Genomic DNA, 27,538 nt, shown 5'->3' with positions numbered 1-27,538 from the left:
ATAATAATTACTTTTTTTGCTTTTCACTGCTGGCCTATCCTTCCAAGAATTATTTTTAGAACACTAAAAAGATGTGACTCTGACAAATTATTGAAGCAGATGTGGTTTATTTAACTTCCTTTCTCTTTAGAAAGTGGGGGAAGCTTATGGTACAGCTCTTATAAGAAACGTGGTAGATGAAGACACTTAAGCAAATAAATTCTGACACAGCAGTAAAATCAAAATTAAGAAAAGAACTAGCATACAGATGCTCTGAGTGTGTTTTTATATGAATCTGGGCTTAAGAGTCTGTCCATTTGTGCTGGCTCTGTTTCCCAAGCAATAATCTACAAGTTTTTCATAGCATTACAAGCAAAAATGGTGAGAAACAAAACCTAGAAGCCCTTATATTAAAAACTAAACACTTCTATTAAAAAATCATGTTCATCATTCACTGAAGTAGGAAACTTTTTTTTTTTTTTTTTTTTTCTAGTTTTACAGGACATGTTGTAGTGAAAGCAACAGAGAAAAGCTGCTAAGTAAGTCATAGCCGAAATATTGACTTTCTTCAGGAAAAAAAAAAAAAAAAAGGCAAAATCATAGTCATTTACATAAGGCAAATATTTCAGTGGTGCTGAGAACAACTCTTCTGATCACAGCTTTCCATTTGACATTTTGGAAGTTGTCTTGGTGGTTTCTGTGTTACCCTTTTCTCCCATTCTGTTCAAAATTGAGTCTTTTCTTACTGCTGTAGTATTGGCCCATTCCCCAGGAAAAGCAAGTATTTCTATTTTGTGGAAGTCAGACTTTTCTATACCTTAAAGCCTTTTTTCCTGCCAGGAAATACTACATTAGAGTGGAGCAGTAACAAAGAAATTACTATCAGAGGTCATCTGCAACTCATCTGCAAGAAGCAGATTTTACTAGACGTGAATGTGTAGTTTCTGAACCTGGATGCTGAGGGAGCTTATTCATCCAAAAGCTCTTCAGGCTGACATGAGCATGTGTCTTCCTACTACTGTTCATCATAAATGAGAAGCCTTCAAAGAGCTTCCTTCTATCCTCAGTGTCAGCCAGCACTTCCCTGCTCAGACACTGATCTTGCTTCAGGACCCAGCCATCCTGCAGGCAGCATGGTGCTTTGCCTGCAGCAATGTGGCATGGTGTAGCACTGTGCTCTGTGGTGCCACCAAGGTACCAGATGGGAGGGTTGGCATTCTCTCTCTGGGTGCCCAGGAGGACAAGGTGACTTTAATTGTAGAAGTAGAGTTTTCCACCATTTCTCATTGAATAGGAAGTGACCCCAACTTTGAGGATGAGATCATACCTGGATGACCATGAGCCAACACTGTGCCCTTGTGGCCAAGAAGGCCAATGGCATCCTGGAGTGTATTAGAAGAGGGGTGGTTAGTAGATCGAGAGAGGTTCTCATCCCCCTCTACTCTGCCCTGGTGAGGCCGCATCTGGAATATTGTGTCCAGTTCTGGGCCCCTCAGTTCAAGAAGGGCAGGGACCTGCTAGAGAGAGCCCAGCGCAGGGCAACGAAGATGATTAAGGGAGTGGAGCATCTCCCTTATGAGGAAAGATGGAGGGAGCTGGGTCTCTATAGTTTAGAGAAGAGGAGACTGAGGGGTGACCTTATAAGTGTATATAAATATACAAAGGGGGAGTGTCACGAGGATGGAGCCAGGCTCTACTCAGTGGCAAACAATGATAGGACAAGAGGTAATGGGTACAAACTGGAACACAAGAGGTTCCACTTAAACTTGAGAAGAAACTTCTTCTCAGTGAGGGTGAGGGAACACTGGAACAGGCTGCCCAGGGAGGTTGTGGAGTCTCCTTCCCTGGAGACATTCAAAACCCGCCTGGACACATTCCTGTGTAACATTGCTCCGGCGGGGGGATTGGACTGGATGATCTTTTGAGGTCCCTTCCAATCTCTAGCATACTGTGATACTGTGATACCTTTTTACTTCAGTATTTTAAATGCCTACCTTTCTTTGATCTTCATCATTCCCACAATTCATCTTTGACTTTCAACAACTAGGACACAATTTCAGAGTGGTCCATCTTTTATCACAAAGTAGCTTCTGCACTGAATGTTGTTCTTCAGCTGATATCATATGCAGAGCAATTCAAGTGGCGTAGTAGTGAAATTATATACTCCATGAGGAAATAAGCAACAATAAGCTTAAATAAGTTTAAGTTGTATCTTAGTATTTTAAAGACCTTTAAATCTTTACAGTATATGTGGAGAAAGCAGTGATTTAAAATTGGAAAATAAATTATAGAATTCTTAATAGAAATTTTGTGTGCTCTTTCAGTAGTAAAGAAATTGCTAAGAAATATATACTCCACTGCGTTATGTCCAATGTTAGGGTAATATTTTTAGAAGCCCTCAGGATTAATGGCTTTTTGTAAAATAATAACTAGCTCAGCTTTCCTTAATGAAAAAGGAACATTAACTATTCATTAAAAAAAATTAAAATTTAATCATATGCAGTACCCTTTCAATGCATGCAATGAAATTCACTTTTCATCCAAGTGCATGTATGCAAATATAGTTTGCACATTTAAGTCAAAAATGTTATCTACCATGCACGTTTATTTTTGCCTTGGTACTTATTTCAACTCTGTCAGTGAGAGAAGAATGTTTTTCATCATTTTACCAGCTTTTGCAGTAGTGTATCCCATTAACCAAGGATGTATTTCCAGAGCAAAGAAAACCAAAAGGAAAAAGACTTAGTTGGAATGAACCCTGTGTCCGTAAGTGATGGAAACAAATGTGCCATCTCTGTTCATGCATGGAATGCTTCATGTGGCACAGGGATAAATGTACTGAATGCATCAGCAATGGTGACCAACAAGTCAATATCCATTGTCTGTAATCATTCAGACTTAGCTGCTATTGTTATACTATGACACCAAGTATGTACTTTAATTATTAAGGAAGTTTTTCTTTAAGGCTTAAATCTAAGCAACTCAAGGGATTTTGTGCAAGAAAAAAAAAAAAAACACAACACAAAGGCAGTTTCTAATGAGTAAGTTCAATCACTGATGAAATTCTGCTTCTTATTGCAGGTCAAAGATGTAATGAAAAACATCATGGCTGGACTGCAGCAGACAAACAGTGAAAAGATTCTGCTGAGCTGGGTCCGCCAATCGACTCGTAATTACCCACAGGTCAATGTTATCAATTTCACCAGTAGCTGGTCTGATGGATTGGCATTCAATGCACTGCTCCACAGTCACAGGTAGGAAAACGAATGTTTCATTATTGCAGTGAGACTTGTAACAGATGGCTGTTACAGGGCTTGAGGATGATGTATCTATTATGTAGGGGTGTTTCAGAATTCTTTTAAATGGCTGCCTGTTTGCTTTGACTTGGGTGCTGTGTTGTTTGATGTCAGATTGAATCCTGAATCCTTTTGTGGAGGGAGAGGGTCTGAGGTTTTCACAGCACAACTGAATATACTCAGTTCAGATCCTTTTTGGGAATTCCAGTGTATATATACCAAGCAGGTAGTCTTAAAGAGTACAGGCTTGGCAGCTGGTGAGAAGAGCAAAGGATAGATCCAAAACCAAGCCTTTGAGGTTGATGTAGAAGGAGATTTTCCTGTGGAGACTTGGAAGCAGGAAAGGTAGTGTTTGTTGAAAGCCTTTGACAGTTGTTGGTTTAAAAGTATGGATTTGTCTCAAAGGGACACAGCTGGAGAAAGTAGCCTTTGTTTTGAAAACCTTTCATGTTTTTCCCAGCTGATTTGAGTTTTCACCCTCCCTCAGCAGTTGCCTTGTTCTAGTCTATGCTGCATAAACCCCTGCCTTTTGAGGTTCAAAGTTCTCTGGTAGTTGTGTGTACTTGGCTTAAGGAAGACAGTGAAGGCCAGTCTATCTTAAAGGACTAGTTGCAGCTACTAATTTTAAAGCAGTACTTGTTTTTCCAATATAGTAAGCCTCCTGATCTCTTTTCTCCTACTTCTGTACTGCTCTCCCAAAGGGGGGTTGTGCTGCAAGGTAGCTGACTGTTCCAAATTATCAGTGAGTTGAATTTTTGAACAGCTAAATAGGTATGGTCTGTTTATTAAGAGACAACAGGGATGTACAAGAAAGATATTAGTACAAGTCAGGCCATTTTTTCCATTTTTTTTTTTTTATTTGCGTTGCTTAAAATAAGGCAAAGTACTAAAAGCATAGTCTGAGACAATCTGTGCCTTGCAACTTAACCAGTGAAGAACTATAGGTATTACTTTCAAAAATTTTCACTGGATCATGTGTTTGTTTCTGATTGAAACTATCTGATTAAGTCTACTGCTGTTGTAGTCCAAAGATGTAATACTGATGGCTATGCCTTACACAACCATCCCGGCACAGTAGGCATCTCCTGCTGGGAGTTCTTTTTCACTTTGCATATGCCTGGGAGTCTTAAGATCTGAGTGAGCTAAGGTTCAGGAACTTTCAATTACAGGTGTTGTTTCCTTTCAGTTAGGAAGGAGGTATATCTTAAGGAAGAATTTATTATACTCTGAAAGGGCATTGTGTATGTTTTTCACCTACATTCAATATTTACAACATTAACAGCTGTCTTTCCCTCCATCCTGCTGTTACTCATTGATGCAATCACACCTTCTTGGTGTTGGTGCAAGTGTTTATGCAGGTATTAGGAGAACTGCATTTGGGGAGCTAAATAAGAAAAGAATTAAAGTATAGTGACTGTGTCACTAGCTTTTGATATTTGTTGGTCATTCATTAAAATGTGCTTTGGTGTTTTTTTGTCAAACCCTCTCTAAAGTTACTTATTTCGTTATTTCCTTTTGATGACAATTTCTCATTTTAATTTGCTCTCTTAGAAGTGGTATCATTCTGATTGACCTGAATATAAGAACATAATTATCCTGTAGAAATGAATGAATCTCTATCTTTCTAAAGATGTTATTCTGTAATTGTAGATGATTTAAAAAAAAAAAAAAAGGCAGAATTGTGTGGGATGCTCTTCTGTCTGTATCACTTAGATTTGCAGAAGCTCTCACTGTGTGGGAGCATGCACATAATTTCTGTGGGCATGAATACCTTTTCAATTTCCTGAAACACTGTCTGTACACAGACTTATTTTTAACTGTCATGGTTTAACCCCAGCCAGCAACTAAGAACCATGTGGCTGCTTGTTCACTCCACCTTGGCATGATGGGGGAGAGAATCAGAAGAGTGAAAGTAAGAAAACTCATGGATTGACAGACAGTAAAATAAGTAAAGCAAAAGTCATGCATGCAAGCAAAGCATTCATTCACCATTTCCAAGGTCAGGCAGGTGTTCAGCCATCTCCAGGAAAGCAAAGCTTCATCATGGGTAACAGTTACTTGGGGAAACAAATACCATCACTCTGAATGTGCCCCCCCCCTTCATTCTTCTGTCCTAGCTTTATATGCTGAGCATGACCCCATATGGTCTGGGATATCCCTTGGTCAGTTGGGGTCAGCTGCCCCAGCTATTTTCCCTCTCAACAAATTGTGCAACCCCAGTCCACTTGCTGGGGGGGGGAGTGAGGAGCACCTCAAAATTCTGAAAAACAGCTATGCTGAAATTACATTGATTAATTAATTATTACTGTAGACTCAAACACTAAAACCAGTAGTATTTTATGACATTGTCATTACCTTGATTTAATTTTCAGCAAATCAGTGAAGCAGAAGGCCAAAGCAGTGGCACATCTTTTCAGCCAGACATAATATCAGGCTGCCTGTTTCCTGATCGGGGTATCTGATACTCAGATATTCAGATGACATACTGTACAGGGCCATGTAGTATCATGTGTTTGAATTCAGTAGTGGGAAATTCCTTTTTGTCCCTATCTTCAAGAAGAGCTCAGGAAGTCTGAAGGGAGGCTTTTATTCAGGAGCAGTTCCTAGGTGGGGAAGGCAGTTGTCTGCCTGAGCCACATTGGGATTATCTAAACAAATATCTAAGTGTCTGTATGCCATACTTTATGCACTGCTGTGTTCAGTTCAGTGTAAAGTTCACCAGTTGTGACCACTCATGTACACGCTCGCTAAAATTCATGCACTTTATTTAGGTTTTCTAAAGCAGGGCTGCAAAATTTAAGTTCTTCTTGTCTTCTTAACTCTTTTTGTGTCTGCTGCCATAAATCTTACTGCCATAAATAACTTTCTACTTAGTGGATTTCACTTCAACAGAAGTGAAAAAAAATTACTCCACAGAGTCTTATCTCCTGCCCAGTAGTTAATATACTCATCTGGGAAACAGCAAGTGTGCATTCAGATTCCCTAAGACAAGTCTCCAAGACATACCAGTCGTTGTCTTCTCAGCTTTAATCACTAAGTTCTTCTGTAGAAGTCTCAGAGGAAGACCTAATGTCCTCTGAAACCTTGAGTCAGTAATTTTTAAGATGATCTCCTGCGCTTAGTGTGTCCTCCGTATTGATGTTTGGTCACTTTGCACTGCTTGCTTAGTTTGCAGGAGTACTGAATTCCTCTTCAAGATTCAAGATGCGATCAATAAAATAGGTACATTAAGACACCAAGTGTTCAGAAGTACCTATCTCTATCATATAAGAATAAAATATCTTCTCTAAGAAGCACTGATGCCTAATTTAGTCACCCTAAAATACAGGTATATAGTTGCTGAGTGTCAGTGTCTAGGCTTCATGCCCATAGAAGACAGTTGATCAACACCGGTTTACATGAAATCTCAGAGAAACCTGGTGTCTCACACATCCTGTGCTTTAGTAATATTTTGTGGTGTATGTACATAGAATGACAAGCCCTCTGAAGACAAACACTTTTGAATTTAGCTTCTCTGTTTTCCCTGATTGATTTTCTCTTTCCCCAGTTTTCCTGTTCTACTTCTTTCTCTTCCAGTTCCTTTTCTCCATAAAGTTTGGTCTAGATGTTATCTCTTTTTTCAGTCTTCCTCTGAGTTTATTCCTCTGTATTTCTTTGATTCAGTTTTTCCATTGTCTTTTTGCTCCTTTATTACTGTCCTTTTCTACAATATCTCTCTTTGTTCTCAGCAACATTTTGTGTTGAAATAGGCTCTTGAAGAAAAACAAGAACTTGTTGCTCTAATTGTCCGAACAGCTGTGGTTGTCTTTCTGATTACTTAGAAAATAACCTACTACATATATAAAATCCATTGGTGAAAAAATTAATTTTGCAGATTTAAAACTTATGTTCCTCATTCCTGAAACTTAAGACTTGCATGATTTAATTGTCAAAAACAGTATTTACTGCAAATAGTAGGTTCTTTTTTTGACTCTGAAGTTTTTGAGTTTAGCCTTTCCTTCAAGTGGATTTCAGAAGCCATAAGCCTTCTGCATTGACCCTTAGGCTGTAATTTGTTTCCACAGTCCTCGTCACCTTTAGATATTCTCAGGAATGGAAGCAGAATTAGTCAGAAAAAATGGCTAGCCATAGTATGAAAATCGGGTGTGATAACGAACTCGTATGAGGACCTCGAGCCTGGTGTGTGTATTTTTCTGCCAATTTTAGCATTATTCCTAGCCTGTCTGCTACCAATCCTCTCCTCAAAATAAAGAAAAAAAAAAAATGTGAGGAAGATTTCCTGGTGGCATTAAAATAATTATTTTTGACATCTAAAGGAATCAGTCTCTCACAATATGCAAACATTCCGTTTTCTTTTCCAAACTCAGTCCTATTTAATTTACTTTTAAAACCAGTGATTCATAATACTTCTATGGTATAATGCTAAGCATGGTATTTTGGAATAAAGTAATAAGCTGTTAAAATCAGTTCCTACATGCTGTAGTTAGTACGTATCTAAATCACATTAGTATTTTTACAATAAGATTTTTCTTTTTAAAAATAAAGATTTTTTTTTTTTATATCTATATATAACTGTTTCGAAATATACACCACACTCTAATTTCTGTGTTGCCTCATCTGAAATACTGGCTGAGTATTTCAAGTTTTTCAGTTGTAATTTACAGATTAAGATTGTAACTTAATCTGCTCTAACTAATAGATGTAGTTAACATTTTATGCCTTAGTTTTGATGTTAACACACTCTGGAGTTGCTACTAACAATATATTCCATTTATCCATCTAAAATTTGAAAAAAAAGAAAAAACAAGCAAACAAACCTTCAGCCTCTCTTACTTCATATTCATGTGTTTTTCTAATTGTATCATTCAATTTGATTTCTAAACAGTATTTACCTGTTTCAGCATAAAGTATCCAGGCTGAGCGATTGTGTGAAGCATTTAAGGATGGGCACTGCATTATAGAAGATGTCATTATATTCCTCATTGTCACAGTGGAGGTCCTTAATTGTCCAGGAATAAACACGTTGGAAAGTTGTTATACCTTGACCTTTTTTCTCTTTATAGCACTGTTATATTTTAGTTATTTGCACTCCAAAAATCTCCTAGATAGTACTAAATCTTCTTCATTCATGGTTCAGGTGTAAAAAGCTCAGGAATGGCGCAGAAAAGAGTTAAGGCAGTCTTGTTGAATTCCTACAATATTTGTGGACAAGCACAATGACTCCAACCCTGAAATTCCTTAGACTTCTGAAATGTGGAAGCCTTTAATGCTGTTAAGAGGGGGATACTGGTTTTACATGAATCACCAGAAAGATCTAATATGTTTCCTTTTACTTTGATGGTTCATAATAATAACTACATGCCTTAAATAATAAAGCAAAATCAAAACAATCCCTATCCTTTAAGTGGTGATATTTTCGTTTCTCTTATATGTTTCCAATGACGGGTAGGTGGCTTTTTGTTTGGTTTGTTTTGGTTTGGTTGGTTGGTTTGGGGTTTTATTAGAGATTCAGAGAGTAGTGGGGAATTTGTATCTGGATGAATATTCCCAGCACCTCCTTGAAAGAATTAAAAGAAAGAGATTAGCTTGAAGGACTAACTACATAGACGTACACTTTGTGAGAATCTTACTCTCAGTGGGAAGCTTTATGTTTTATAGTCTTTTAACCCACCATTTCCTTGTTTGCAGCTGTTTTGTTCTGATCAGATATTTCTGATGCCCTTTCTCTGTCGTTATACGAAAGCGGTTACTTTGAGTAGATATTCTCATTTGTATAATCATCATCTTCCTATTTAGAATCTTTAGCAATTGCTTTTAATACTGAATGTGAGGAGCAGTGGAACACAGGTTACTTGACAAAGCTACAAGGGCACATCAGTGAGCCCATAGTGCAAATTTTCAGAAGATAAGCTTCCTTATATGGTTCCTTGAATGGTATATTTTGCATTGAACTGAATAAACAAGGCAGCAGATGTGGCATAACACCATCATCCTAGGAATATAAGGAAACTAAAATATTTTTCTAGGGAAGAGAGGGCAGTCCTGCTATAGCTGAAACTCCCTACTTCAGGCTCCAGATCACAGAGTGCTTTCCCTGTTTGCCTCTTGCAATTTTTTTTCTCCAGCAGGGTATCAGAGAGAGCTTTCCCTCTTTTCTTTAACTTTGTTGAGGCCTTTGTTCTTTTCCCCCAGCACTTTAATCAGGATTTTGAAGTGGGAACAGGTGGCATTCCTTAGCTTCCTCCTTGCTTCTTTGAAATGCTTGAACTTAGGCCCGGTGACTACCTTAGAAATGAGCACTTTACCGTAGCTGTGTTTGCTTCAAGGTGTCAAGGTGAGGGGAGAAGGAAAATGGCATCAAAAAGAGATCCTGGATAGAAGCAGAAGTTTGTCTTCGGTAAGCTAAAGGAAAAATAGAAGTAAAAGCAATGGTATGGCGAGTGACAAAAATATTTTTATTGTAATAAGTCAGTAGGTTACATGCTAGTTACTAGATGTTGATTTGTTTTAATTGTGAAAGAGCTGAAGATATATAAAAAAAAATCTTGTACAAATAAAACTACAATAACAAGCCTGCAGCTTTTCTGTTGAAAAGGAGTTAGTGACATTTATGATCTAAATGTGGTGCCTTTTTGCATACACAGTAATTATATAGTTATATGTATATTATATGAAGGTTGCTGTTTTAAAGGTTTGTGATACTTTAGAAATGACTCACTTCGGAAATTCTGAAGAAATGAAAGCAATGCTTCCCATGATGTTAAAATATCTTCTAAATGTATCACCTCCTTCCTTCAGAATTCTCCCTCCGGAGTGTATGCATTGTTTCTCTTAGTTTTCTTGAATGTGCACCTTTGTAAAATTCATTACCTCTTCAGGTTTCACTGCCATATGCATCTTATATGGATTAACTTCAGGTTCATATGGCAAAAAACTAATTTGAATGAATAAATATGGTCTTTAGTAAGTAAAGAAAGCAAAACCCAGAAATTCACTGCTTATAAACTCTTGTAGGGGTTATTTGGTCATAATATCTCTATTGGCACTAGTGAAAATTAATTTTCCATTTTTTACAAAGATTTAGCAGGTAGTCTTTGAGGAAAAATCAGAGTAAACTTTGAAGCTGTATCTTGAAATTATCGTTGGTAGGGGCTGTGGCTAGGAACAGAGTACTGCGGTGGGATGGAGTTACTGGTCACTGTTGTCTGCAATCTCTGAGCTTTGTTTTGTTGCTTGCTTTAAACTGGATGGTAACCTCTTCTTTTTAGGGGTAACTGTGTTTTGTCTTATCAATTACTATCATTTCTGCATCTGTCTGGATTTGTTTAGCCTTAATATACTCCAGATTCAGTTCTGTTACCCTGCCTGTTTTGTTTCCACTATAAATTATATAATTGGTAGGGGAAAAAAAAAAGTCCCTTTTAGACTCTGAGCAACTATTTTCCTTGCTAATATATTTTGAAATATTCAGGTTTGCTCATACACACACACCATTTTATTTTATTTTTTTTCTCCTTTTTTCTCTTTTCTCTTTCTGCTAGTTATAGGAATGAACTGCAGGTACAAAAGTTGCCTTGTGCTTGATATAAATTTTGATTTTACTTAAAAAAAACTTCTCCACTGAAGCCTTCAATCCTTTCAGTTTGGGTTCTCCATGATCTTGTAAACTAACACATGATCAGGAACTAATACAAGATCAGTGCTGCTTCAGCTGATCAGTGTGTGCCTAGATGGAGTTCAGCATGTTCTAACTTCTTTGAACATACATATGCTTGTATGTATTCAGGGAGATGAGTGAAGACTGCTAGTTGTATCCCCTTGGCTTTACTCCCTGTCAAAGATGAACCAAAATACAGATGTGAGAACAGATTTCCTCTATCTTTGTACAATTTGAACAGTATGGAGAGAGCAAATGAAGGAGGACAATTGGTATTCTATTTTTCTTTTCTCTATTTCATACTTATTCAACCCTGCTTTTAAAATTTCCCTTAGAAAGCTAATAATAGTTGTTATTTGAAATTATGTTTTGATGTTGTTTAATGGATTTTTTAATGTTATTTGCCATATAGTACAACTCAATCTTCTGAACTGTAATATGTCCTGCAATAATACTTGGCAGTATTGCCAGATAAATATACCCAGCAAAATATCCAGATGCATTGCACTGAGAAGCTAAAGCTTCAAGCTGACGTTATGACACTTTACCCTAGTGATGGTGCTACTGAAATGTGTATAGCTAAGTATTCTTTCAAAGGGAAAATCTGGAGAATTAAATTGCTGGAGTTTGAAGTTTTATGGTGTTTTTAATTAAGTTGGTGTTTGTCAGAGCTGAGTTGCAGTAGTTCGCTATATAATTTTAAGTTGGTTTAGAATCTGTGCTATGTACAATTGTAATAAAATTCATAAGAAACCTGTCAATGACTTACTAAAGCTTACTACTTCTTGTTTAGCTGTGTCTTAAAGGAGTCATGGGTTAAGCCCAGCCAGTAACTCAAAACCATGCAGCCGCTCGCTCACTCCCACCTCTTCCTCCCCCCCTCCCAGAGGAATGGGAAGGAGAATCAAAAGAATGTATCTCCCACGGCCTAAGATGAGAACAGTCCAGTAACTAAGGTGTAACACAAACCACTGCTGCTACCACCAATAATAATGATAAGGGAAATAACAAGGGGAGAGAATACAACCGCTCACCACCTGCTGATGGATACCCAGCCCAACCGAGCAGTGATCTAGCCCTTCCGGGTAACTGCCCCCAGTTCTACATCCTGGGCATGACATGCTGTGGTATGGACTATCTCTTTGGCTAGTTTGGGTCAGGTGTCCTGTCTCTGCTTCCTCCCAGCTTCCCCTCCTCGCTTGCAGAGCATGAGACTCACAAAGTCCTTGGTCAGACTAAACATTTGAGCAGCAACTAAAAACATCAGTGTTATCAGCGCTGTTCCCAGGCTAAAAGTCAAAAACACAGCACTGCACCAGCTACTAAGAAGGAGAAAAAATGACTGCTACTGCTGAACCCAGGACAAAAGGGTTCAAATTTTTGCATCTGTAATACGTGTAAGAAGAGAGATGCTCTGTATGCTCTACACAAGGACATGTATGTGCCATAGTCACATAGATCACAGAAGGTGTGATGATAATAGTCTTGGCCTATCTGAAAACATTAACTAGAAAATATATATATATATGTTGGATGAAATGGAACATCTAAAATGTTATTATGATGACAGAGTTTTTTTTAAAGATGAGTAAGACAATATTGTGTCATTCTTTAATGAAAATTCTAGATATCATTGTTCTTGCCCAGTGGAGTCCTGGCTGGTTAGAAGAAGGCATGTTCCTGTATATTAAATTTTATATCACCAAACAAGTCATGATCATGCGAAGATAACGTGCCACTCTGAGCAGCACAAGTGCAATTAGAACTTCAAACCAAATCCCTGCAGAAATTTTATTTTGGGGGGAGGTAGTCCTTTGGATGTAATCTCTTTCTTTCTTTGTCTTAAAAGCTTTTGCCACTGAATAATCTTTATATACCCTAGTCTCTGTAGCATTTGTGAAACACATCCTTGCAGGGCATTTAAAGAAAGTTATAATAGATAGATTTTTGGCGACTAAGTGGTCTTTCTGCTGAAGTTCATCTATGAGTTTATGCATCCTATGCCGTATACCAGACAAAAAGTGTTAAATTTGGCGAGATTTAAGAATTTAAGAATATCTTTATGACTGTATAGAAAGGTATGTGAGTGTGGTAAGTTGACCCCAGTCAGCAGTGGAACTTCTCTCCGCATTCTGTTGGGACAGGGAAGAGAATGGGAAAAGCAAAAGCAAGAAAACTCTTAAGTCAAAATAGAGAGAAGTTAATATGAAGGAAAGAATAATAGAAAAATAAGTAATGCAAAGGCAGTAACTCAGCATGTCCCACAAGCAGGCTGATGCCCAGACAGTCTTCAAGCAGCAGTGACCTTGGAAGACAAAACAGCCCTCTCCCCTCTTCCTTTACCGCAGTATTTATTGCTGAGCAAGTTATATATAGTCCATATATAGTTACATAGAGTATCCCTTTGGTCAGTTTAGATCACTTTTTCTAGCTATGTCCCACTGCTAGCCTTGTTGCATGGGGAAGGGAGAGGGGGGTGTAAGCATGGTTCAGCAAAAGCCAAACAACTGGTTTATTGTTAACACAGTTTTAACCACAAATCCCAAAGCACAGCATCATATGGCCACTATGAAGAACATTAGCTCTGTCCCATTCATATCCAGTACAAGAAAGATGAAAAGTTATGTGCAGACATAATCTGGATTTTGAAACTGTTGGTATTTTAGTATAAAAACCCATCCATGAGATCACAGACATAATGCGTAATGACTAGAAACAGATTAACACCTAAGTTCCTCTATCTTCCCCTTCTGCTCCCATCCGAATTTAGTATTTTGAAGTTCTTCTTTATGTGGGAAGGAGAAAGCTCTGTTTTTAATTAATGTTTAAGTACTTCTGCATAGAGAAGCAAAATAACTTAGAACAACTTAATTGTTAATATGTAAATCACTCCCCTCTCAAAAAAAGATTGGACAGCAAAGGTGAATAACTGGGAAATTGCTACTACATAAATGGCATTTTTTCCTTCGCTCTTCTGATGTTATTACAGTATAATGCAGTGAACATTTTTGCCATCTATTATGACTATGGTAGAATGTTTAAAATTACTTTTGAAATTAATAAAAATGTAAGTAAATCTGTCATAACTACTTGCACATTTTAATTTGTGTAAATAACATACTTGATTTTTTGATGGAGAAGATTATGGTTCAGTGTTTTCTGATTTAAAACACTGTATCAAACAGTGTAGTTGTTTTTCTTCATATTATATACACATTAATTACAGAATACCTGATGAAACTTTTTTCCACAGTGCCTGATAAATTCTGAATATCCTACTGGATAGCTCTCAGATGAAATGCTGGAAGTCACAATTTATTAACATAATTTATGTTGCAAATAGTGCAACTCATAATACAAGGGCTCAGATTTGCGTATCTGACCTATAATTCAGGTTTGGTTGGTCTGTCGTCTCCTGCAAGAACATTTAAATTGTGCTCTCGTACTTTTGCACCTACAAGCTAAAACCTATGATTGCACTACAGTTTTATGCTCATCTGAAAAGTGTGTGTTTTCCAAACATTTTGGTAAGAAAAGTGGCACATGCAGCTATGCTGCATACATTCCCAGGTCATGATCACCATTAGGACAACTGGTTAAGGGACCAGGAGTGCAAGGGCCTTGAACACTGTTTCCCACAGCATGGAGAAACTGACTGCTTATGGCTTGGGCAGGCTAGATCAATGGACTGAAGCATTTGTATGAGGTTCAACAAGTCTAGTAAATGCCAGGTACTGCAAAGACTGTGACCTTCTCTTATGGTCACCAGAACCCCATGCAACACTACAGACTTGGGGGAAGAGTGGCTGGAAACATGCATAGCAGAAAAGGAGCTGGGGGTGTTGGTCAGCAGCCAGCTGAAAATGAGCCAGCTTGTGCCCAGGTGGCCAAGAAGGTCAGTAGAATCCAGGCTGTATCAGAAATTGTGTGGCCAACAGGACTAGGGAAGCAATTGTTCCCCTGTACTCGGCACTGGTGAGGCTGTACCTTCAATACTCAGTTTAGTTTTGTGCCCCTCAAAACAAGAAAGACACTGAGATGCTGGGCCATGTCCAAAGAAGGGCAATGAAGCTGGTGAAGCATCTGGAGCACAAGTCCTGTGAGGAATGGCTGAGGGAACTGGAGTTATTTAGTCTGGAGAAAAGGAGGCTCAGGGGACCTTATCACTCTCTACAACAACCTAGAAGGAGGTTGTAGTGAGGTGGCTGTCAGTTTCCTTTCAGGTAACAAGTGATTAGATTAAAGGAAATGGCTTCAAGTTTTGCCAGGGAGATTTAGTTCGGATATTAGGAAAGATTTCTTTACCAAAAGGATTGTCAAGCACTGGAAAAGGCTGCCCAGTAAAGTGGTGGATTCACCGTCCTTGGAGGTATTTCAAAGACATGTAAATGTAACATTTAGGGATATGGTTTAGTAGTGGATTTGAAAGTGCTAGGTTAGGTTTGGTGATTTTGAAGGTCTTTTCCAACCTAAATGATTCTACATCTATGAATTTTGAATCTATTTTAATTTGATATAACAGCAAGCTGGTAATCTTAGAAGCAATTGCATGCTTAGAAATAGTGAGATGAAGAACTGGTGGCTGGAGAGAGAAGGAAGGCTGCAAAATTATCTCACCAGATATCTGTTCTGCTGGCCTGCGATATTCCTTCTCAAGCAGGTACTCTTTGGGCCTGCAGCAGGGGAACAAGTCCATGGTGGATATTTTGTGCAGTGACAGGGGCAGTGTTATGGGTGAAAATAGGTGATTTGAGGGTTATGGGCTGTTGGGACTTTGGTGAGAATAAGAAATGTGGTTAATGCGATGGTGATGAACATGGATGAATATAGGATGCAACCCCATTAGAAACCAAACTTCATTATTTCCTGATTGAACAAGTTCTTTCATTAAGAAAATTAAAAATTTGTAGCTGGTGCTGATGGATAGCCATTAAAATATGTAATTAAATCTAGTGCTAAAAAAAGAAGAAATTTACTGTTCCTCTTATTTTTGCTTTAGACCAGACCTGTTTGATTGGAACACTGTTGCTTCTCAGCAGTCACCTGTGCAAAGATTAGACCATGCATTCAGCATAGCCAGGAAACACCTGGGCATAGAGAAACTCCTTGATCCTGAAGGTTAGTAGAAATTATATTCTTTAAGTGGAAAATCAATTTTTCCGTGCATTTGATTGTAAATAATTTTACTTTTTTCTTTTTTTTTTCCTCCTAAGAATTTAACTTTTGCAAGATAAATGATAAACTGAAGCAAAATACTTTATTTATGCTTTAATGTTACCCTTGTACTCTATGGAAATAGCTTAAGAACTGTCTGTATGTACATGCACTAAAGCTTTTTTCTTTTTCCAGCTTTGGGAGTTTTAGTGCATATGCACTTAATTAAAGGTATCTCAGTAAGAAGCTGATTTCTGTTTCAAGGATTTAGAGCATCTGCAGCTTTTATATCTTCTGGAAAGATCACAAGATCAAATTGCATTGAATATGTATTCAAAATGTGTATTCAAACCTTAGGTATTTATATCTTTAAAATTATTTATACATCTTCCGTATACTGAAATTTTATCAGGATGAAATGACTCAAACCACTCTTTTACATGTTAAAGACCTGCCTATTTTACCTTAATTCTTTTTTTTTACTTCCTTATGCAGTCCTGTTTAAAAGGTTCCTTTTTGTTTAAAAAGGTTCCATGTTTTTCAATGATCCTTTTAATCTTGTGAATTAGTGTATATTCTCTACCGTACTTTCTACATTGCTGAGAGCCTAAGTATTTTTTCCTCAGAGAACATTCCTAAAGCAGTCTTTATTATAGGGTGATGTTGAAGAGCTGTCGTTTCCTTTCTATGTATGCATCTGTGTATATATATATATATATATATGTATGTACACACAGACTGTCTGCTCCTACACTATATTCCATGTGCTATGTTTTCATGAAATTTCCTATTAAGACACTAAGAAACGCAGTTTTCTATATGTTTGTGCTTTTCTCAGTGGCTCATCTCATGGTGAGTTTCTGATGGGAAGAGCCAGTATTTAACAAAATGCAAAAATGAATCTAAAACATAGCACTGGGTGTCTTAATCTTTAAATATAGTAGGGCATGTCTCAAGACTGAACTAATAACCCTGTATCCCCTATATTTCCTTTAGAGAAATATATAAAATTATATCTGTTTATGCTGTAGTCAAACATCATAAACCTCTCTGCTCTGTAACCTTACTGCTTTGTACAATGAAAATCTGTTAGAGGATATGATTTAAATCAAGGCAATGATATTTTGCTCTGTGTAGAATTAAAAGAGAAGCATCTCGAGTGGTGCTCAAAATTGGAGGAACAAGTAAGATTTGAGAGTCGACGATGACCTCATAGGTGAAATCTCTGTGAATGTCTCCTGAGTATCTGTCTTATGGGCAGACAAATAGTTCCCATGTACCAGTAATATATGGAGTGTCTGTAATGGAACTTGTGGAGGAACTGCACAGTAAAACCAGTACAGCATTGTTAGCTAGTACACTGTATTTCATCTCCAGGACAGAATTTGTGTGAATCACTGAAGGGGAGGAACAGGCTTCGTATGTGCTAAAGCATGAGATTCAGCTTGTAAACTCTGAATTGGACTGGAACTGAAAACTGGGTAGCACAACTGAACAGATATAGTCACAGTCCTTGCTATAACTGGTTGAACTTTCTTCTTAAAATAGATTAGTGCATAAATTGTTTTCTGTATGCAAAAGTCACTTTTGATTAGGCATTTTATTCTGGTTTTGGCAAAGATGCTTGCAGTTGTTTAGCCAGCAACTGAAAAACTCTTAAAACATTGGTAGTTTTCCAAAAGTCTGCTGTAATTATTTGCTATTAAATGTTGTAAATCTTGGTGTTTGACACCAATTTTTTTTTCTCCCCTCTACAAATGAAAAACTGCAAACTTTTTCCAGAGGAAAAGTAAGTTCTGTACATATTTGAAACCATATGAATTTATGAAATTATAACAATTTTTTTCATGATAATAAATCTTTTTCTAGACTGAAAAATGTAATTACTGGTATATATGTATGTGAGGAGCCTTGTTTGAAGGTACCAGCATAATATGTGTGTAATTTTACTTTGTCTATTCATCACCTCTCCTAATTAGATACTCAAATAACTCTTAATGGCATATTGTGTAAAAACAATCTATTCTCTGGCCTTTAAATTAATAAAAACTGCAAAGGGCTACTATATTAGAAGAAAAAGGGAATATGCATTCAGTGGTGAAATATTAGTGTAACTTAATATTTATCAAAACAGCACATGTAATTTGTGAACACTTTAAAATTTGGGTTTGTTAATTAAATGTTTGATGTCTCAGTATTTGGAATATATTATGTAGAAATGAAAAAAACTATTCAGTAAAGCCCTACTCTCCTGCCACCATACACAGTAGTCAAAAAAAGAAAAGGTTTAGGGGTTTTTGTTTGTGTTCTGAAGTTGCTGATGATTGATACATCTTGAAACAGATGATTAGGGAGTCCATCTTAGCAATTACTTTTTGAAAAGTAAATATTTTTATTCAGCCAAATGTTTGTTTTCTAGGTTATGTATGAATAATATTCATTTGTTTCTGAGGTTGCTGATACTTCAAGTCTCTCCCATGAGAAGTAATCGGTTTGTTCTTGTGGCTGATATTTTAAGTCTATCTCATGAGCAGCTTTTAAAACATTGTTTCAGAAGTTGATCTCCATTTCAGTCACCAAAGCAGTTAAGATATGGACTATGTTTAAGTATTTGCTTTAAAAGCTGTATTGTGTAAGTTAAAGCTGTTGTATTTTGATTCATGCAAAGATGATTGCTCTTGCAGTTTTCCTCACCTATATTAACTGCTAGGAATGCTTTTTTACATGAGCAGTATATCTTAAATTAGGCACTTGGGTTAGTTTTTAAGCACGACAACTTAACAAAAGCTACCCTAGTTGTTTGCATTTGCATTGATGATGCATGCATCTTAAAACCACATACAAAACCACTAGGTATATCCTATAAAAGGTGGCTTCTGTGTCCTTTCATCAGCTTAAGAAATTCTTACTTTATACACAAGTAATAAAGTCGTTTGACAAAATTGTCTTGTTCCTGTTTTGATACATTGACTTTGTATCATCTTGTCTATGAAACTTGATGATGACTTCATATGTAACCTTACTAATGTCCTCTTAAAAATAGCAAGCTGTATGTCTTTCTGCTTACAGCTTTCCCCTAACTAAATTAGCTAAGGACAGATCGTGATTAATCAGGTGTTATCTGAAGATACTGTGTTTTGATATAAATTCCCAAAATAGGCTACACATGCAACACAGATTAAATTCTGCAGAGCTAGTCTGCAATCAGAAAGTTCATAACATTGGGGGAGAAAAAGCAAATTTGTCTACAAGAGTAAGATGTGATCAGAACTTTACTCCAGCCTCTTCCATTTCCTGTTCAGGGAGAATAGGTGGGAAAGCCGACCCCATTCCACAGCAGATTTTTTTTTACTATATGTTACCTGTTGAACATTTGTTTTGTTATTTGGCTTTTACCCCTGATGTTGGAAAGTTTTTAGAAAAACATTAGAGACAGGTTTCCTTCCTCTCTTCTGTCATGAAAAAACAGTGGAAGATTCAGCTGTATTCTAGATGCAGGAGTTGAATGTGCATGAAGTTTGACAATGATACTAAACTAGGAGAAGCTGTGGACTCTTGAGGGTAGAGAGGCCTTACAGGGAGATTCTGCACTTGAGACAGGGTAGTCCTGGTTAGATGTATGAACTGGGGGAGGAGAGGCTGGAGAGCTGCCCCACAGAAAGAGATCTTGGGGCTGGGAGGGAGGCGTAGGGATGTAAAGAGGGGGTGTGGGCTCATTGTTAAATGAGTCAACAGCGTGACCTGACAGCCAAAAGAGCCAACCATGTCCTGGGATGCATCAAATAAAGCATAGCCACGCTGGTCAGTGGAGGCCATTCTCCCACTGGTGCAGCCCCCTCACAGGCACCATGGGCAAGTTTGGGCATCTCACTATAAGGAATGATTTGAGTGTGTTCAAATGATTCTATGAAAGATGTCAAGGGGAAAAAACAAGAAGGTATGTGGGGAAACTGATGGATGGTAGAAAGTGTTACTTAGAAGAAAGTTAACAAAGACCTAGGCATTAGCGGGCAGGATTCAACAGGGAAAATGTGTTTGCAAATTGAACTTTTTGGGCCCAAGTATGCCCACATAACTCACAATGACTTTTTGTTTTAAGACATTTATGATGATGCAGCTAAGGTGCTTTAAATCTTAATAATGCTCTCTGTGATCCTTTAAAAGAAAAAAATAGTTATTTTCCTTTTCATTGTATAAAATTAATATTTGTGAGCTTCCAGTTATTTTTCATTCAACTCAAAATATCATGTGTTTAACATTGCCAAATCCAGCTAATTGAATATTTTTTTTTTTAGGATTTGACCAGCAAACCTAACATGTAGAAAACTTCTAATACAGTGTAGTAGAAGTTTTACTACACTGCAGTAGAAGTGTGGGGTTTTTTTGATGTTATTTATGTTATTTTCTTTTTCTTTCCTTTTTTTTAAGACCATTAGTCTTGGTACAACTAAGGAAAATATTTGACTGTCTTTTTCATACCTTTGTGATGACTGTTGAGGTATTTTGGATGTGAAATTGAGTTGCTGACTTCTTCAAAAATTTTAGTTGGTTGTTTGCAATGTAAATAATTCAAGTTGTAAATCTCAGACTGCTCTCTTGAATTCACAGTATTTTAGATGTAAATAATATAGCCCACTGAACATTTTTCTTTTAAAAGTTATGAACTTAGTCTTCAGATCCTTATATTACTCGTTCTATCGTTATAAGAATAACAATGGGAATGAGTCGTGATAGAGATATTTGCCATCTATGTTGGTATGGGTTCACTTTGGCTAATTTCAGCAAAAGACATAAAATCTCTTAAGCAAATGAACCAAATAATGCTGGCATTAGTAATTACAGCTCATATATAGAAAAATTTGAACAATTGATCAAGCTGTTAAGATTAAGCTGTATCTTTTAATAAGGTCTAATTACCAGTGCCTGCAGTTACATCTCGTAGTGATGTTTTGTGATCTTTTTATCTGTATTGCAGTTGTGGAGAAATATGATCCCAATCTTCATATACAAGCTTCAGAAAATACACTAAAGGCTACTGTGTTCATTGTTGTGTGTCTAGTGTCTCATGAACAGCTTTCAGTCTCACCAGACAAAAAATAGAACAAGCAAACAACAACAAATGTGTTATGGTCATCAACACATAGTAGTTACATGTTATTGTCTGTATACAGTCTTGCTTTTTACTTTGGGATAAAATATACATGCCATATAGGAGCAAAAATCTTTTGAGGAACCACAGAGAGTGCTCGCTCAGAACCTGAATCTGGGAATATGTCTGAGCTGTGTCCCCTTACAGCAACCAAGTGTGTGTGTGGTAGCAACAGCAGCCGGAGATGTTTTTATGTGCTCCCTTCTAAACCTAAACATTTGATTCTTGATTTAATGAGCTTGTTCCTGGTGTCATTTTTTTCTGGGTGTTGTGCTTGTTTGTGCTAGCTTGATAATAAAGAGACTATGAAGTTATAGAATGGCATTTCTGCTGTCCTTTTTAGGTGAAATAGTGTTCCAGATTCTTATGCTTTACTGTGTAGCATGATAAAAACCTCTTTTAATCCATCCCAGTCACAATTTCCATATTTTTTTCTTAATTTGCACTGATGACATGAGGTTTTGGCACCATTATTAAGTGATAATGAGACTCAGAGAGTTTTCCATTTGATAACTTTTTTGTTTGATCTTGACTTTGCATACTTCTGTAGCTCAACAGTAATGGGTTCTGCCATACCTGTAGCATAGAGAAGAGGCAAAGGGAAAACCCTGTCAGTGTTGTAGTTAGTGAAGCTGTTAACCCTGTCTCTACTCAGAATTTGTATACGGTGGTAATATTGGTTTCCAGTTCATTTTATTCATTTTATTACCCTTGCTGATATGGCTCATGTCAAGGGAGTATGAGAAGATACTTGTTACTGTCATGCTCTGAAGTTTAGAGATGTTTTGCCTATTAGTTTTAGTGTTAGGGATTTGCTTTGAAAGGCAGGGGGAGAAAAGTCACAAGAGCTGTTTGATACCGTACTGCTGAGACTAATCAAGGAAAATGCTGGGTCAAGCTTGGAAATCATTATTTCATTTGCAAAAAAAAAAAAACAAACCCTTATAATGCTCAAAAAGTAAAAAAGGATTATAGAATCGTAGAACAGTGTTTTTTTTTTTTTCTTCTGACTTCTTTTGGTTCTCAAATGCTGGATTACTTCTTTTTAAATAAGATAAAAGTCTACAGGATTTACTACAATGTTACAGACTGTTGTTACTGGAATTTACTCATAAATGTTTGAAGGGCTTTAGGTCTGGAGCTACCTGTTAAACTAATGTCACCAACTTGGCAATTTTTGGTTGGGAAACTGTCATATAATGTCTGATGTCTGTTACACAGCTATTTGGGAAACGATACACAGCTCTGCAGGGGTCTTCAGTCCTATCACCGGTGTAATGATCTGTCAAGTTGCAAGATTGATGAATATGTTATTTATGTTAGTCATATCTTTAATAACAACAGAAGATTGTGTTTCAGAACTGGTTTTGTACTTTTCTAGTCTGAATATTCAATTATCTCTCAGTATTTGAATCTCTGTATGAGCTAGGTAATACAAAACAAAAATTCATTTTCTGAGGGTCAGAAAAGTTGGCAATAATAAGTCATAAGTTTTATTTTTTAATATCTAATTTCTGGGTTGCTTTTTCTTCAATTTCAAAAGTGAGTATATAAAATGCAGCCTAAATATATACTCACATAAACTGTCAAAGCAACTCTATCTAATTTGTGTTTCCTGAGCACCATCGCCTGCTCTTTTGAGGTATTCAGGTGTGCATTTTTAATGTTTCTGTGGAATGTTTGATTAGAGGATGGTTTTGGTTCAGATGCTGACTCTGAAATTGCGTGGTCTGTCAAGCTAGTCAGTGACCAGTTGTTAGCTCCTAGCAGTACTGCTCAAAACAACAAAAAGATAATTCCCTTAAAATAGGAATTAAGAACTCCTGTTCATGTCAAGTCCCCTTCTCTCTGATATTTTTATTTGATTCTAGAAAGTCTCCTGTTATAAAACCCAAAGCAAACAACAAAAAAAAACAAAAACAAACACCCCACAAAACAAAAAAAAAAACACAACCAAACCAAATTAGCATTAAAGTACAACAGTAAAAGCACAACCCTTTAACTATTGCTTTACTGCTTGTGCAAATTGCAGCTCTAAGTGCTGGATATGTCATGCAATATCACGTACCTTGGTTTGTATCTCAGCTCTGAAATGCAGAGCAAGAGAATGGCTGTGAAAATGCCTTCAACAATATCAGCAGAAATATACAATTTATGGGCTGTGTAGAGCAATAGGTAAACTTGTATCTGAATGAATTTGTTATACAAATAGGTTTTTCAAGTGCTTGCTAGTTTGATCTGTATTTCTGTTGTAATATTTTACTTCACAATTCTCTTTGAGACGTGCCCATTAAGGTTGTGGCTGCCCCATCCCTGGAAGTGTTCAAAGGCAGGTGGGATGTGGCCTTGAGCAGCCTGGTCTAATGGAATGTGTCCCTGCCTGTGGCAAGAGAGTGGAACCAAATGATCATAGAATCATAGAATAGTTAGGGTTGGAAAAGACCTTAAGATCATCCAGTTCCAACCCGCCTGCCATGGGCAGGGACACGTCACACTAAACCATGTCACCCAAGGCTCCGTCCAACCTAGCCTTGAAGACTGCCAAGGATGGAGCATTCACAGCTTCCCTGGGCAACCCATTCCTGTGCCTCGCCACCCTCACAGTAAAAATCTTCAGGGTCCCTTCCAACCCGAACCATTCTGTGACTTTGTAAAATATTTGCCCCCAAAATCAAACTGCATTTCTTATTTTCTTGCTGATAAGATGAAAGTCCTGCTTTTTTTTTTGCAGTCTCAAACAGCAAGACAGCAAAAATGGTAAATATGTATGAATAGATTTATTACTTCATTAACCTATGAGCAGTTTAATTATCAAGACAATTCTTAAAAAAGGCTTACTGAAAATAGAGATGGTTTGTGTAAAGAGTTGTAGAGTATGAGAGATGACACTTGGAGGTTAATAATCGATAAAAAATCTGGAGGAAGGCTTTTGCTTAAAATGAATAAAAAACCCTATTGGTTATCTTCATAACCTTCATGTTTTTGATAACTGCATTTGCTCTAGTTAGAAAACCCATATGCAACTTGTTAACTGTCTGTTAATACTGATTTGAAAACCTGCTAAGATTGCCTAACTTAAAAGAAAAGCTCATACAGGTATCTTGAGTTTGCAGGATTTTTAATTTGGTCCCAAACAGAAAGATGATTAAGATGTTTACTTGCTAGGAATGAATCATTAATTTGTAACATGTTTGATAAAAATCTCTGAATGCAAAAACTGAGAGATGAAGCATTAATGACTTAGACTTCCTTTGAGCACACTATTCCCACTAACCCTCTGAATACAATAGAATACAATTTCAGCCAAATAATGAAACCTAAACAAAAGATTAACCACCTCCTAAAACCTGGTAGCAGGTCATAAATTTGAATGAAGTTATCCAGTATGCTGAGCCTTGTATAAGGAACAAGAAATAAACTACTTTGCTCAAAGGTGAATGCCACATAGTTATTTTCAGATTGTGATTGGAAGTTCTAAGTGTTTTGCTACTCCAATGAAAAAAAAAGAAAGAAAAAAATTTAAAAAGGGGCTTTTCCAGTTTGTAAGTTATAAATATTTCATATTTCTACGCTTAATACCTAGCCATTATTAAGACTTCAGCATTAGAGCCAGTGGTGTCTCTTGTAACAAATTTACTTTAAGGTAATAGTGGCTTAAATGAAAATACTTATATCAGTGGGGAAAACAGGGGAATTGGGCAAATTGGCCACCTTTCAGCACCAATTTGTGTGGGGAACAAAGATAGACAAGACGTGTCTGGATGGAACTCAGTTGCTAGCCAGGGTCAAACCACAACACTCATGTATTAAATGGAATTAAATGCAAATGTAATCCAAATCAAAATGAATATCCATTGGTGTTCTGTTCTTGACTCTTCTTTTGTGAACTGTTTCACCGTGCAGATGGTAATACAAGATTTCCTTGGCCTGTAAAAGAAGCAATGGTCATGTCTTCCCTATCCCTAAATGAAGTTGTCTTGGAGGTGTGTCCTGAGTTCAGCTACACCATGTCATGCCCAGTATATAAACTGGGGGGAGTTACCCGGAATGCCTAGTTCACTGTTTGAGTTGGGCTGGGTGTCGGTCAGTGGGTGGTGAGCAATTGTATTGTTCATCACTTGCGTTTATTGTTTTCTTTTCCTTTTCCCCTTTTAGTTTTATATTCTCTCCCCTTGTTCTTTCTTTTATTATTACTGGTGGTAGCAGTAGTGGTTTTGTGTTATACCTTAGTTACTGGACTGTTCAACCCATGGGTTTTGCATTCTTTTGATTCTCATCCCCATCCCTCTGGAAGTGGGGGGGGAGAAGGTAGGGGGGAGTGAGGGAGCAGCTGCCTGATTCCGAGTTGCCGGATGGGCATTAAAACACAACAGGGTGCGATGGCTGCTAGTGCCTGAACTGTTTGTAACTGGCAATTCCCTACTAAGGGCAAGAAATGTGAACCTAGCGTTGTCGCACCTGGGACCAAAATCAGAAATACAGTTATACTTCCATTTTCTATGACTGTAAAGGTGTTAGTTTATGGCTTGCTTTCCCGGTATGTGCACAACGTATAAGGCCAGGATAGAAGAAAATCTATTTAAGTGAACAAAATTTAGTGAAGTAATGGTGCATACATGGCCTTTGTTTATTGTTGTCCTGGTTTCAGCAGTAGCAGTCATTTTTCTCCTTCTTGGTAGCTGGTGCAGTGCTGTGTTTTGACTTGGCCTGGGAACAGAGCTGATAACAATGATGTTTTGGTTTGGCCAAGGACTTTGTGAGCCTCACGCTCTGCCAGGGAGGAGGGAAAGCCAGGAGGAAGCAGAGACAGGACACCTGACCCAAACTAGCCAAAGAGGTATTCCATACCACAGCACATCATGCCCAGGATGTAACTGGGAGTTACCTGGAAGGGCTAGGACTGCGGGGTTGGAGGAGGTATCGGTCGGTGCTGGGTCTGGCTGGGGGGGGGGGGGGGGAGGGGCGAGTTATCGGTTGGTGGGGGGTGAGGTGATATATTCTCTTTCCTTATTATTTCCTTTATCATTGTTATTATTGGTGGTAGCAGTAGTGATTTGTGTTATACCTTAGTTACTAAACTGTTCTTATCTCAACCCGTGGGAGTTGCATTCTTTTCGATTCTCCTCTCCGTCCCTCCGGGAGTAGGGGGAAGGCAAGAAGGGGGAGAAGTGAGTGAACAAGCTGTCCTTTAAACTGTGTTTAAACCACCACAACTGTTCTGATGGAGTTTCTGTAAATTCTGAATTCCTGTGGTTCCCCCTCTGTAACTGCAAACACCAGTAGATTGTCTCCAAGGGAATAATTGTCCTTTAGAAACACAAATCTCAAAATTCATATTTATAAACTGATGTCTTAAAGTTAGATATTTCTACTTGTAAAGAGTGAGAAGTAGTTGTTGACAGGAACAAAATTCCAGAAATATGTGGAATTCTACAAATCGTAGTCTGAGGACAACTGAAAGACTGTAGAGCTCATATGAGTTGCTGCTCTATGGAATCTATAGTGATTGCATATTCATTCCACCAGTGTTGCTAATGATAACATTTTATTAATCAAGGAGTTTGTGCATGTTTATTAAGGGAAAAGATTAATCTGTGAAACTAAAACTAGAATTTAAGGGGCTTTTCTAAGGAGAAATTGTGTGTGGAAGAAAGGATATTAATATGCATTGAATTCTACTCAGTAATGAATGGTTGTCATCATAGAAAATATTTGGGATGGCACAGGAAAACCCCATTGTGCCTTTCCCAGCTTACATATGCTATTTCTAGCACTATTTTTTGTCTGTAGCTTATTCTGTTAGTATTTTTCACTGCATGCATAAATGTAAGTTGCAATTTTTTTGCTTAATATACAGCATTTGGATTATTTTATTTTATTTTTCTATATCTTAGCACAGCACCTGTCTGAAAACAGTTTCTGGGAATTAAGTGTTAGGAATGGAAAAAATAAGTGGTGCTGAATGTTGCACCTAATGTATGTTCTTATGTGGCTGGCATTAGTAATCATATTACCACATAAAATTTTTAAAATAAGTATCTGGCATATTTGACCTCTGAAACTCAGATTGGTATCTTCTCTTTTGACCTTCAATGTTATGTGAATTGTATATTTGTATAGGTGAAAGCACTTGTTGAAGAATCACTTTGGTTCAGTGAGCTGAGTATTTCTTCTGCATTAGGAGTGCACAATTTAGCTTTACCTTTTAACTTGAGGCAACATGAGTCTCTCAAAAAGTTCAAAGCACATTGCCAGAGCTGAGTGCGTGAGTACCCTTTTATATGTCTCTCTTGCACATGATGT

At 37.4% G+C, this 27,538-nt stretch overlaps 1 protein-coding gene across 14 annotated transcripts in view; it reads left to right on the top strand.

Moving 5' to 3' along the window:
* The window catches only part of DMD (dystrophin), a 1,205,254-nt gene that overhangs the window by 380,817 nt on the left and 796,899 nt on the right, over nt 1-27,538 (top strand). For all 14 annotated transcript variants that reach the window (XM_061453343.1, XM_061453346.1, XM_061453349.1 and 11 more), the window contains exons 6-7: nt 3,061-3,233; nt 15,932-16,050. In XM_061453343.1, coding sequence (XP_061309327.1) covers nt 3,061-3,233; nt 15,932-16,050 — 292 coding nt within the window. The remainder of the gene's footprint in view (nt 1-3,060; nt 3,234-15,931; nt 16,051-27,538) is intronic.

The sequence above is a fragment of the Pezoporus flaviventris genome, unplaced genomic scaffold, assembly GCF_033815535.1.
Source record: "Pezoporus flaviventris isolate CSIRO_AGI_PZ_B2104156 unplaced genomic scaffold, CSIRO_AGI_Pfla_v1 ptg000015l, whole genome shotgun sequence".
Lineage (NCBI taxonomy): Eukaryota > Metazoa > Chordata > Aves > Psittaciformes > Psittacidae > Pezoporus > Pezoporus flaviventris.
Note: the sequence above shows the minus strand (reverse complement) of the source record. Positions and strands in the feature narration are given on the sequence as shown.